Genomic DNA, 14,298 nt, shown 5'->3' with positions numbered 1-14,298 from the left:
GATTTGGTGGGAGGTTGGGCCTGTTGCTTTGACATTTCTAATTTGTTTTGCTTTCGTGCGATGATGCGGTGAGTGACACAAGACATCAGAGCTGGAGAAGATCAACAAGAGGATTAGAATGTGGTTCTTTGTAGTTTTTTTTTCAGAGCCCGTCATGTAAAAGGGTTGTAATGTGCTGAAATTTAATATAATCCTAGCCCAATGGCAAAAAAAAAAGTAACATGAGGTAGTTTAATTTTAGAAAAAAAAAGGGAAAATCTAGTTTCCGACTTTGGTTTCCCAAATGTTCATAGCACTTTGGTCTATTGGTCATTTTAATTGAAATTATATGACTCTAGTTAGCAAAAGAGTATAGTATTCTGTGTTTTAAATTTTCATCAATAAAATAAGGTGCTTGAGATTTGTGCAGTTACACTCCAGTGATTTGGTGACGAGACTCGGTTGTCTTCTGAAAGTTTGCATATATCTCAACTCTTCATCAAAGCATAATTGACGAAGGTAACCTGCTCTCCTGTGAAGAAGGGGACGCGAGGGTATTTTCGGAATCAAAGTTGAGGCGGCGGATAAGGGTGGCGCGTTGTTGGGTGGGACAGAACGGTCGGTTCAGATGCCTTCCAAATTCCTGCCCCCGGATGGATTTCAAACCTTGTTTGTTTAGTTGACGGTGGGCCTTTTCTAGGGCTATGTGCACGCGCATCTTTCTCCCCACTGTGGCTGACAAATGGGCACGTGGTGGACCAGCTGTTGAGAAACACGTCGGGTGTGGAGTATTGGGACAAAGCCTGGCCCAGGAGCTGTTCATGGGGCCCAAATAATATTGGGCCAAACGAAGGCCTTTGTATGTTTGAGCTCTTTTTTCCTATAAATTGCTAGCTAGTGTCCGTACGTTATAATGGAAATATAAATATTGGATATGATAATATAAAATTTAAATTTAAATTAGAGAAATGCGGATACGTCACGAGAGCACCACCAAACAAATACATCAGGAGTGATGTCGTAGTTTGATTTCAGATGTGATTCGAAAAAGGAGGAGAATTATCTGTTAATTTTCTCCTATTTTATTTATTTATTTTTATTAGTAAAATAAGTCTTATAACTGTAGCCGGTAACGAGACGGGAAGACTGAAGGACGAAAGTAGATGGTAAAAATGAGTAAATTATTTAAATTTAATGGATTTTTATTAGATGAGGGAGAGTTTATACGAGAACTATTTTGTGTTTTATATAGTAGAGATTAAGCACGTTCTTCTTTTTTTTCCCCAAATAAGGCCTTGTTATGGTCTCGAGTAAATTCTTCTCAAGCAAAAAATCATTTCTCTCAATTTCTACTACAGTATATGTTATTTATTTATAGTTGCAGCTTATGACCTTACAACCAACCACTCGCATACATTCGTACATACAAAAAACATGCGTGCGTGATGACACAAGAAAACCAATGTACTCCACATGTACTCAGTTGTTGGCGCGCTTGAGCATCTGATCGGACAGCATGCCCTCGATGGCCGCCTTCCAGATCTTGCAGTGCGTCTGGTGCTCGAACAGCAGCTGCACCGTCGCCCCCTCCGTCGTGCTCACCGCCACCGGGAACGCCGGCCGCCCCTCCACCACCGCCTCGCCGCCGCCGCCGCCGCCGTCTCCGACCGCCGAGACCTCATCTGACCCATCAATAATAATAAAACGTCAGAAACATCGATCAATCAGGCCAGAGATGGGCAGCATAGTGTGCCGCCAAACAGCTTATATAGAGCCAAATCATAACCACGCAGCCCGTACAAATTACAAACACGACAAGTAGATCGGAATGCGTGATTGATTGGGTCATTAGAGACAAGCGTGTCAGCCGGGGCAACCGGCAAAGTGGCCCCGCGGCACGAACGGTGTCGCCGTCTCCGGTGAGCTGAGCCGAGGGGACAAACTGGGCGCACCACACGCGGCGTGCACGCGCGCGGCGACACAGCAGCGGAATAGTGTTGTGACTTGCGCGTGTACGAGCTGTTACTTACAGTCCTCGTAGGTGGCGAACGCGCCGTGCAGGCGCTTCTTCCCCAGCCTCAGCGCCACCGCGCCACCGCCGCGCTGCGGGAAGACGGCCACCGTCCTCACCCGCACCCTCCCTGCATACCACCCAAACATATATGAAACCGATCATCAGTTAAGTTGCACCCTGCCCAGCGCCGGATCTTAGCGCTAGTTTTGCAGTTATTCTGCACTCGCAAGCTCGCAAAGATGCTCTAATAGTATAGTGCCATCGATGTCTCACCACAAGGCAGGCAGACCCTGAGAGTTGTGCCCTTCTGGATGCCAACGCTGATGCTCGTGGCCATGGCGTTGCCGCCGCGGCCGATGCCCTTGAGGTCAGCTGCCCTCAGTTTCAGTGCCGCAGCTCCCCTTAGGCCTGAAAGGAACAATAACATGCAATCAACACCGGTGAATTCTCAGGTTTTCAAGTTGTTCTCGTCAATATAGTCATGGTTTGCATCGATCGACGATGATTACTACATGTCGCAGCGGTGGCGGTGAGGGTGAGCAGCTCGGCGGAGGAGCGGCACTCAAGGCCTGTCCTAGCGGCGGAGGTGACGCGGCCCCGGTTGGCGCCGGCGGTCTCCGCGGCCTCAGCGCACACGGTGGCCACCAGGGCGGCGGCGGACACGAGCGCCGTGCCTATCCCCTTGTCGCCAGCGTTGGCGGCGGCCGACCTCAGCTCGCATACCGACACGATGCCCGCCACCGCCGCGGCGAGCTGCGCGACTGACACGGCCGCGTGCGCCTGCGCCGAGTGCAGCCGGAGCTCGTCCCTACGCCTCCTTCGCCGGCTTCCGGTCACCGGCACGCTGTCCAGCAAGAACCCTCGCAGCACCGCCTTCATGTTCCCAACGTTGAGCTGCAATTTTCGGGGGGGAGCAAATGGAAACAAACAAAGCAGTCAGTGTGCCAATTCCGACAAGATACTTATTGTACTGTACTGTTATCTTACTGCAGTTACAACGTGCTCTACTGTTTGTCCTCATCGAATGCGAAAAATTTCACGTGTTCCAAACGGAGCCTAGTGCTGTCACGATAGTTGTCCTTACCCAGGTAGGTTGGGTTAGCTTGTGCCTGCGCTGTCCGGAGCTAGGCTTCCCACTGGCTAGAACTCTCTGTCAAGCGAAGAAGGAAGTGATGGTTCATGACAAGAGAACACCTGTAGTTGCTGAGACGTGAGCCCAATGGCTGACTTACGCATGTCTGATTGAACAATTGGCTTCTTCCTCCACCGACACGGACCGCGTCGACATGCTGCTGCTCTTGGTCTTCGTCTCCGTCCCCGTCTCCTCTCGGCCCTTCTGGGTCATGGTTTTCCAGTGATGGTCCCAGGCTCTTTATTAGCAGAAAAGTGACAGTTACAAGAAAGTAGTCGGAACATTTTGTTCACGCTGAAAAGGTGAACAACAAGTACATCTATCTATCTATCAAAAAGTGCATCTATCGATCTATTATATTCTAATTTGAAAAGGAAAAAAAGAGATATTACGTTCGCTTTTAAGATCACAAAATTATCATATTAATCGAGAAAAAAAGATCTAGATCATTAATTATTATGAACGTATGACGGTCTAGATTAAACAATAAGCATATATCAAATATGATTAATAAATAACTAAATTCGGAAACCAAAAAGTCCATATTAAATATGATTAATAAATATCTAAATTTGGAATTAAAAGTTATGAAAAATTAGCAATTCGATTTTCATACAGGTTGGGAAGCAAAATATCTAAATAAAGAGTCCAAATAAAATAAAACTGATAATAATTAAAATTAGGGTTAGAATTGATAAAATATATGTATACGATTCGAGTACAAGTTTAGAACATAAATATTTTTCTTTTCTACTAACATAATTTTTATTTTTCTTCTAATTTTATGTGTTTTTTTAACTAAATGACACTAACATTATAAAAAACTAAAGAGACTAATTTTTAATCAAAGATATCATAATAAAATATTGTTGCGATGCTAGCCACGCTATTAGCATAGGTCACCTTGCTAGTTATTACATTATTATTTGAGAAGAAAAAAGAGCCACCATGTTCGCTATGAAGATCATAAAATTGCCATGTTAATAAAAAAAAGAAAAAGATATATACCACTTATTATTATGAACATCTAACCGTCTAGATTAAATCAAATAACCGATATCAAATACAATTAATAAATACCTAAATTCGAAATTAAAAATTATGGAAAATAGCAGTTCGATTTTTATACGGTTTGGGAAGTAACGTATCTAAATAAAGAGTCCAAATAAAATAAAACTAATACTAATTAAAATTGGGGTCAGAACAGATAAAATATTTGTATATAATTTAGGTATAAGTTTGGAGCATGAATAATTTTATTTTTCATTAATATAATTTTTATTTCTTCTTCTAATTTTATGTGTTTTGTAACTAAATTATACTAATCTTATAAAAAACTAAAGAGACTAAATTTTAATTAAATATTATTATGATAAAAATATTATAGTGAAACTATTTATGTTATTAGCTTAGGTGATCTTGCTAGTTTGTGTGGAAGATGTGTACACCTAATGCTAAAGTTGAAGTGAAGTGGTACTAGACTTTGAGCTCGTGGAAGCATTCGTTGTATGTGAATCTTAAAATAATTAATGGAGCAGCTTGAGAGATAGATGTCGACACTCGGTGAAAGCTAAAAAGAAAATGAAGCTGTGGTCCATGCACATAAACATAAGCAAAAACATACACTGGGAGATAGAATTTGGAAGAGATCGGAGGAGGAGGGACTCCATGTCCGAGAGAGGAACTCCATTGCCTGCTCAGGGATGACCGGCATCTCTTCGGGGTGGCAGCATTTAGAACGCCGTGATTTCTCTTCACAGCGGATCGCCGGCTTCTTCGTATCGATTGGTGCGCTCTCTGCCTGTTTGAACATTCAACAATAGCAATATGTTCACACCCAAGAGTGAACAGACCCAAACCAAAGCTAAAATGGAAAGAGACAGAGTAAGAGCATGTTGAAAAAATGTGTAGGCGCTAGGGACTGACCAAAACAACAGTTTGGCCTTTCTCTGAACTTGTCACAAGATTCAGTTATGCCAAAAATATAGACAGTGCTGAAATCTAAACTACTCAGATTATAGGAGCCTTTGCCGACTTGTATAGCCAGTTTATATTATACAACTAAAAAGTTGTGATGAAAATATGTTCTGAAGAAAAGGATTTGCATGATCACCATTTGACAAGACAGGGAGTGGCATCTCTGAAAGGAAGCCATCCCAAACTCCACTCCTCTCCTGAAATGCTCCATCAGCGCTGCTCGAACCAGGCTCACGACTGCACTGAGCGATACAACAGAATCAGATTAGTGAGAAAGTAGTGATGAGAAAAGATCACCCTGACACCGTTTATTTATAGTTGAAATGCATGAGATGCCAAGTTATTGTCGTCCACTAAATGTGATATTTAAGTCGTACCAACAGTATAACTCCTCCACTGTTTCGCGATTCGCCTTTGTTACTCTGGACAATCCACTAGAAAACAACCAGTAGAGAACAATGGCAATTATTGAATTAAAAATGAAAAAGCATTGCCTTACTGACTGTACACACAATATGATTTGAGAACTTTGTTTCATGTGAGAAGAGTTTGTATTGCCTTACTGACTGTACACACAACATGATTTCAGAACTTTGTTTCATGTGAGAAGAGTTTGTATCCCCATGTTAAAATGGAGCGGAGGAAGCTAAAAGGAACTGTTTCCAGCAGCTTGACATGTGTGACTGATCACTGAAACTTTGCAAGTGTACGAACAGTTACAGCGTTTGCAAGTCTCTAACAGTTACAAAAAACATACCGTGCAAACAATTTAATGATGACAGGTAGACTAATTTTGCAAGGAAAGAAACAAAGATCAAAGAAGGGAATAAGGACAGGAAGAAGTACAGTAGGATCCTGAAGACAAGCACTCCAGAGAAGAGAGAGCTTACCTTAGTAGGAAGCCCTGGATGCACTGATATTGTGACACCTGCATGGCTTCAGGTCTTTATATTGCCAGAACATACCCAAAAAAGCAGAAGCATGCGGCGTTCACAATGCACCGGGAGTCAGAAGGATTTAGTATTATAATTAGCATCCCCACGAAATCTTTCTTCGATGTATTATACTCCAAGTGGTTATCCCTTTGATGTCCCTTTTAGGCTAGTATTTCCCCTTTGAGTACTCGTGCTGCTCGAGTCGAGTAGTAAACTGTGACAGTGAACAGAAGCACATTGCTTCTTTTGGAATGGATCTTGCCAAAACTAGCCAGCTAGAACTAAGATAATGCGGTTGGGATAGAGGAGATTATCCTGTTAATGGCAAGGGCATTGTTTATGATTACCACTTATAGCAAATGAGTACAGAAAATATGTAATGCTGTCCGCGTGCCTGAGAAAAAGATAGTAAATGAGATGCGGGTTACAATACATGGAAATGTGTCCACAAGTTCTCACAGTAACTCGATCGAGTCAATTTACAAGATCGGAAGAATGATTGTAATGCCGAACGAAGAAAGGATTAGTAGTGATTGTGCATGAGTGTGTAACCAAAAGGTGAAAAAGGGGACCATAACGGTAGCTTTAGCAGAAAGCAATTGACTAGTAGAAATCTCCATTGTAGGGCAGGGATAACCCATGATTGGCCCAGGAGAAAAATGCACTATCAAATTGGCAGGACATCTCCAATGTTGATCTTGTTAGTTTCAAAGCTTCCTACTTGTGGTATGTAACTGCGTACGGTATCATCAGTTGCGACGGGGTACGATCAGTTGTAACCTGGAAGATGTTCATGCGTGGGAGCTGCCACCGACCATGGACATGTCCCCAAAAGGACCTCACGCACCTTCAACCAGGCGCGTCAATGGCCCTTTTTTTTTTTGAAATAGTAAGATATGCTAATTTTATTAAAGCAGAAATAAAAAAGTTTCAAAAAAAATAAAAGATAAATGATAACTAAAGAGCTCTAACATACCCGATAAAATTATAAAAGCCAACACGACTCGTAACCCAGAAACAACATCTATTTAACAACTACATGCATACTCCAAGCAAACCCCATCAAGACGTAGAAAGCATCCAGTGTGTCGTGTTCAACACATCATCATTGCCTTGTGATATTTTTCAATTTGGTCTGTTATCTCTCAGCGACATGGAACACATCCGCTGTGGTGTTTTAAAACATTTTTCGATTTCTCTCCTTCCAAATATTTCACCAAAAAATTATGATCACACTATTAAAATCACATCTTAGTTTCTTGCCAACTTTGTTTGATGCCGCCTTCTACCAACCGAGTGTACGGAATTGCGAGAGCGGCGGTATGCCGACGATGGCTAGCCTTTGTAAGATATGCATCCACACTTTTTCTTTTTCGGAAATGCCGTCCTTGCACAGATGTACACGTCAATGGCGCATTCGTCCCTCAGGCCATGCCTTGAAGCCAGCTGCTCGCCATCACATCTACTGCTGCTCCTGCTCCTAGCCTCCTACAGGGCGCCGGCGAATGCCCGACGAGTTCCCGCCTCTGCGGCCTCCCACCACCATGCCGCGGGCGGGCGATCCAAACACCAGGCCACCGGAAATTAAGCTCCACCATCATCGACTCCACCAATGAACTCGGAATTGGAGCTGGCAACAGATGAGAGCTCAATGGTGCGGTCATCCTCCTCCTGGGCGGCGGCACACGATCCACGGTCTCCACCGACAAGAGCGTTGATGCCCTGTGCTATGGGTTCGGCGTCCCTCAAATCGGATCTTGCGGCAACAGAGCATTGTCCTGAAGATTTCATTGTTTCTTTCAACCATAAACATCATCAGGAGCTGGCAACATCCAAGTGCGTCCATGGCGTCTCCAAGCACTTCGAGCAGCGCTACCACGTCCGGCTGTGTCTGGAAGGCATCCTGGTGCATGCTTGGACGCCACAAGTCGTCAACAAGGCGGTGGGCAAGGATTCCATCTCCTGGCTGTGGACCACTGACGGCCAATACACTGCTAAATCAGCTTATTTAGCGCAAATCCGCGGGTCTTAAACTATGCTCAACGGATTCACTTTGTGACCAGAATCCATTCGCAGAGGATTTTTCGTTAACTTCAGCGCTGTAACAGTTTGTTTTCACGAAAGGATTTCTAAGGTCATTTCTTTCATGATAGAATTCTCTCTTTTTCACTCTAAGAATTTCTTAAAAAAAGTTATTGAAAATAAGAAAAAATAAAGAAAATAAGAACGAGAAAGGAAACTAAAAAAGAACGAAATAAAGAAAAAATAGTTAGAAATAGTATTACCCAACCATACAATATGAGGCTCATTTGGCGGGCAAAGGCGAAAACACAAGTGCAAGTTTTTCTCTTGGACTCTGATTCAAGGGAAGATTCTTTCGACAAACAACCTCGCCATCAGGGGCTGTCCACACCATGAAACCTGCGTACTGTGCAACAATGAACAAGAAACTGAGCTACACTCGTGTCTCCATTGCCCCTTCGCTATTGAGGTTTGGGAAATTATCATGGCATGGTACGGTTTTAATGTCCTGCAGCACATCCAACCGAGTTCCTATGCAAGCATTTTCTACTGGTGGCCAGCTCCCGGCATCTTCATCTACACCACACCACGTGGAATATTTGAAAGTGATGTAATAGACGTGTTTTCGTTAACTTCAGCGTTTCAACAGCTTCAGAAATGATTTCAGAACAGTATTTGTTGTTTTAATGTCCTGCAGCACATCCAACCGAATTCCTATGCAAGCATTTTTTACTGGTGGCCAGCTGCTTCCCGCAATGAGATTTGGAAGGGACGTAATAGACGTGTTTTCCAACCGATATCTTCCAATGCGAGAATTGTGGCCTACCTCGCTACAGAAGATATTGAATTTAGGAGAACAGCTTTCTTGATCGTCTAGTCATAAGCGTGGTCCTTGTTTCTCCTTCATGTTCGCTCCGGATATGGTGTCGCTGTATGGGTAGGCTCCCCTGTGTTGGTAGCGGCTAACCCGGCTTGTAAAAACTCTGCTTCTTCTCCTTAATTCATCGGCAGAACTCCTGCCTAATTTTCCAAAACAAATGTTCATGGGAGCTCATTGGATCAGAGACTCATGATCCAGCGATTTGGGAGAAAGCACATGCTCCTGCGCCCTAATCGACGCATCTCATGGAGGTCAGCAGATCAACTGCTCCTAATCGTCCAGTTCTTTTTGAGTAGAGGTAAGGAAAGAAGGAAAAATGAAATGAAAATTGAGTAACTGTAAAGGAGGCGGCGTAAGAAAGGAGGGATCATACTGACCTTCCTTCTCCCTTTCAAGCTGATCAGATGAGTCCTCCTTGTTTTCTGCTGTGAGCTGAGACGAACTGACGAAGCAAGAAGAAGCCGCGCAGCACCACCAGGCAGCGCGATTGCACTCGCAAAACCAATACTAATTGCCAATCATTTTCGTAATCGCTGAATTCAAGGCACGAAATCGTTCGGGCGAGAGTCAGGAAGTGGGGCCCATCCGCAGTGGCCCACGGGGACATATCTGACCGTTGTGCTGTCATCTACAGCGTATTACCTGGATCAAGACCGTAGTGAAAAACTACTCAGCGAAATCATTCGGACTTTCAGAGTCAGCTTGCGTTTTCAGGAGAGCGAGTGTTTTGCAAAGGTGTTCTCGTCACGCTCATACAACGTACGAACAAGTACCGGGAACAATATTGTAACATCGGAGAAGTTAAAACGTCGATTTTATGTTTTTGTTTTTGTTCTTCTATTGTTTTTGGTTTTTAAGTTGTGGGAGAGTACAAGGAGAAAAGACGTTCTCAACTTAAGAATATATAAAAGAAGTCAGGTTGACCAAGCGATAAAGAGGGAGGAAAAAAGGTTAACTTTTTGATCTGTTGTTCGTATGAATGGTCGGAGACCACGAATGCGTAGCTCTCACAAAAACTATTTTATTTGACTACTCATTTGTTGGTTTTAGAACTCGAATAAAGGAGATACATGTAATCAAAATTTGAATGTTTGAGATGATTAAAAAAGGGGGAAAAACTATGTAACATAGCAGGGGGGCCGAACTCCTCCCCTCCGTAGCTCCACCCCTTCCCCATGTTCGACCCCCTCCCCTCAGCACGCCTCCCTCACATCACACAGCACTGCTACAGTCAAACGAATGTGAAGATGTTGGTTTGTATGTTTGACGGGTTATGGGACGTAAGACTATGTTCCTTGTTGTTTGTGCGTTATGTTGTGTTTGGGTGCTGATACATGAGTACTTGAGCAGGTTGTATTGCACCGAGGCATGTACGTCTTATCTTCATCGTCGGTAAAGGCAAATAAATGTAGTTGTTAAGTTGTTGCATCTTTTGCGTGTTATTTTTACTACCTTCACTTTTAATATGTAGCACACATAGTTATATTTAATAATTTGGAGCATTAAACCTCCTGCCCTAATTCTTAGAATGTTTTATTACGTTGATGGTAATGTGGACTTGATGTTGGTATTTTGCTTTATGCTTAAATATGGATGAATAGGTAAATGCAAATACTTGATGATAGTTTTAGAAACCTAGTGTGTGGATTATTGTATATTGAACATATGAGGTATACTTGTGTAGGTTATCTATGTTTTGAACTAACTCAATTATAATCATGAAGTTCTTACTGTCACATACATGTTTCAAATGAAATAGGTTAACCATGGGTTAATATAAGTGGATTAATTGTTTTATTAGTGCTATGCATCGGACGCGATATTCATAGCGGTTACATACGAAAGAAGTCTATCATTAAATTCATATTTAGTATGTCAGGATTTGATCATAAAGACTTTATTTATGTTTTGATGGATGCTTGAGAAGAATGCATTATTTATATCTCTGTTTCTAAGGTACATGTTGAAGATCATGTTATATGTATTGTACCTTTTGGTATTTGAAGTATTATTGGTGGTATATTTTAATATGAATGCAGTATGTCATATGTATTTATATTTGCATATGCATTGGAAGTTATATCGCGATCTAAAGATCATGATCGTACCTATATGACCCCAATATCAGGATCTTATGTACCTCCTGTATTAGTTTCTAGATCAAATAGCTGATACGTATAATACAACAGTTGTAGTATTATAGTCAAATTTCATATATAATTACTAAGGTTCAGAGTACAAAATGTTACAATTCATACTGTCGGTGAATCAGGAACCGGGGGTCCCCGAATCCCGAGGCCAGGCCAGCAATCCGTCACATGGCACCATCCCGCGGAGTCTCCTCCGCGAGGTAAAAAAGATTAAGTCCCGGGAGAGGGCGCTCGGGGCCACAGTCAGCGGTCCCCGAGTACCCGAGTTCCTCGATGATCTACGAAGTCTAAGTGCCGGGAAGAAAGTGCTCGGGAAGGTATACGGTGGCCCCCGAGCACCCGAGTCCCCCGACGTTCAGGAAAGCTAAGTACCGGGAGAAATTTGCCCGGGGCCGCGAGCAGTGGCCCCCTGGGCACCCAAGTATCCTGATGACCCACAGAAGGAAGCTCCGGGAGAGAGTGCTCGGGGCTACGTGCAGCGGCCCCCGAGCGTTTGGCCCCCCGAGGATCCGTACAAGCGCGCCCGGGAGAGAGTGCTCGGGGAGGTGAACAGTACCCCCGAGCACTCGGTTCCCCGAGGATCCAGAAAGGGCATTCTCGGGAGAGAGTGCTCGGGGAGGTGAGCAGTGACCCCCGAGCACTCGGTTCCCCGACGACTCAGAGAGCCCCCCGACAGTGGCCCCAGAGGGGCCCACTGATGAGGTGTCAGCCAGTCAAAGGCCTAAGGCCGCATTTAAAGAGCGTGCGTGGCCTGTCATCCCCAACTGCTCCCGCCACGCTCGGTGTCAGTTCCTGCCACAGTCTGGCAGAAGGCCGTGGGGTCATTGAATGCACGAGTCCCTGAAAGGACAATGATGTCGCCTAGAGGGGGGGGGGTGAATAGGCGTTTTTACAAAAATTCAACCCTTTCTACCGTTGGCCTAAACTTGCAGCGGAATATAAACTAACGAGTTTTTCACAAGAGAAAAACCTAAATATGCTAGGCTCAACTAGTGCACAATCACCCTAAAGAAGTGTGGAAATTACAATCCTAAGGTGACAAAAATTACTCAATTCTAGCAAGAGATATGCAATAAAACATAAATTGAAAAAGGCTGAAAATACTGTTCATATGCCTGGAATTACTGTTCACCCCGGAGTCTCCGGTGTAGTCCGGATACTCCGGTGTGTACAGGTCCGGAAACTCCGGTAAAGTCCGGATTCTCCGGTTTCTGTACAGAACAGAGCCCGAAACTGAATAAAATTAATGAGTGGAGAGTTCTAGCTCAAACCAAGTGATGTCGTATGTTCCCGGAGATGATTCCAAGTAGATTCACGAAGAACCTACACTCAAATACACACAAACAAGTAGATCGAGCAATATGCACAAAGATTTGAGCAAGAACATAAAAGTAAGGAAACAATAGAGGAGACACAAAGATTTATTTCCCGAAGTTCGGATTCACCACCGTGAATCCTACGTCTCCGTTGAGGAAGCTCCAACGAGCCGGGTCTCTTTCAACCGCTTTCCTCGATCCACTAGCTTTATCTCTTCCCTTTCGGAGGCGAGATCGACCTTCACAAACTTTCCCGCGGCTCACCACACGCGCGGGAGCTCACCGGGCAACACCTAGCCGGCTAGGAGGCTTCACCTCCAAGAGTAACAAACGCTTCGAGAACTTCTTGTCAAGAACTCAAGTGCTCAAGATTGGATTTTAGCTCACTTGCACTCAATCTTCCAATCTCTCAACCCAACTCACTTTTCTTCTCAAATCACACACTAGAATGGAGTGGGATGGAGTTCTTTTGGCTCTAAAAAGTGTTTCTTTCGTGCCCTTTGCAGCAGCCCCAAAGGATAGGGTGAGTGGGGTATAAATAGCCCACTCCAAACAACTAGCCGTTACTGTTTTTGACAGAACTGGCCGGAGTATCCGGTGAACACCGGAGTATCCGGCCCTAAATCCAAATACGGCGTCAGAACGGTCACAGAATGTGTCAGAACTAGCCGTTACGCTCTTTTCTGGACTTTTACCGGAGTATCCGGCCTACACCGGAGTCTCCGGTCGACACTTAACCCAGAAAACACCCCCGGAGACTTCCCGGAGTCTCCGGCCACTCCAGGTACCGGAGTATCCGGACTTCACCGGAGTATCCGGACTACACCGGAGTCTCCGGCCTTTCCAGGTACCGGAGAATCCGGTCTTCACCGGAGTCTCCGAGTACAGCACAGCTGACCTCCGAAAAACGGCGATAACTTTTGATCCCGGAGTCCGATTTCGACGATTTTGGACTCTATGGAAAGCTTATTCAGAGGGCTACTCATCCCAACTGAATTCATGACCTAAAACACAAAGGATCAAATTAGGAACACTCCAAAACCCATTTTGGACACTTCCCCACTTTCCGCTCCGGACTCTTAACAACAAACTCTCACTTTGGGTTTGGTTGGGAACTCTTGAGCACTGAGACGCGACAATTTGCTCACGTTGCATCCCTCTTAATAGTGCGGCATACCTATACTCAAATTCAAAGATAAAACTCGTTTGAACCACTTTGAGCATTTGAAAACTTTCAAGTACCGCTTCTTTTTCTTTCAAACCTTGAGGGTTACCAACTTCCATATATTCTTCACTCCATCTCTTCTTGATTCTTCATATGATTGATGTGAATCATCCATAGCTTCCCATAGCCTCGTACGGTCCATCGGCGCAAAGCCTTCACTCGCTCTTCACCACCGCCTTGGTCCTTCGGCGCCAAGCCATTTGCTTGCCCTTCACCACGGATAGTCCATCGCAGCCGAGTCTTGCTTGCCCTTCACCGTCTTGCCATAGAAAACCACTTTGTATTCGACATCTTCAATGAATTCACTTTTTCATATATGGAGTCCACTCTTGTTCTTCACTCTTGGCATATATGATTTCAATTCAACTTATTCCTTTTTATGGATCCTAACCCCAACTCACTCTCAAGCACAAAGTACATGGGTTAGTCCATAAAACCTAAATGACAACATTTATACCTTAAGTTACTTGATCACCACAAGTAACTTATTAGCCTTCATGCATATTGTCAATCTTCATATAGAACCTAACCCCACTCATTCTTAAACACATAGCACACGGGTTAGTCCATAAAACTCTATTGACAAGTCATACCTTTAGTTACTTGATCTCCACAAGTAACTTAGCCTTCAAGCTTATTGCTAATCTTATTGAGCTTATTCTTCTTCT

At 43.9% G+C, this 14,298-nt stretch overlaps 1 protein-coding gene across 2 annotated transcripts; it reads right to left on the bottom strand.

Moving 5' to 3' along the window:
- Positions 1–1,275: 1,275 nt before the first annotated feature.
- On the bottom strand, positions 1,276–5,411 carry LOC133906933 (VAN3-binding protein-like). Of its 2 annotated transcripts, none has more exons than XM_062348898.1 (8): positions 5,239–5,383; positions 4,750–4,922; positions 3,226–3,363; positions 3,078–3,143; positions 2,506–2,887; positions 2,267–2,401; positions 2,010–2,120; positions 1,276–1,661 (listed from the first exon to the last, which is right to left on the bottom strand). In XM_062348898.1, exons 1-8 carry the CDS (start codon positions 5,261–5,263, stop codon positions 1,459–1,461), a joined length of 1,233 nt encoding a protein of 410 aa, XP_062204882.1. In that variant the 5' UTR covers positions 5,264–5,383; the 3' UTR covers positions 1,276–1,458. The 2 variants fall into 2 exon arrangements, with proteins under 2 accessions (XP_062204882.1, XP_062204881.1); XM_062348897.1 differs by having other exon boundaries at positions 1,287–1,661; positions 4,750–4,926; positions 5,239–5,411.
- Between the last annotated feature and the right edge of the window lie 8,887 nt (positions 5,412–14,298).

This window comes from Phragmites australis, chromosome 24, assembly GCF_958298935.1.
Source record: "Phragmites australis chromosome 24, lpPhrAust1.1, whole genome shotgun sequence".
NCBI classification, from domain to species: Eukaryota; Viridiplantae; Streptophyta; class Magnoliopsida; order Poales; family Poaceae; genus Phragmites; species Phragmites australis.
The sequence above is the reverse complement of the archived record's forward strand: the minus strand, read 5'-3'. Positions and strand labels throughout refer to the sequence as shown.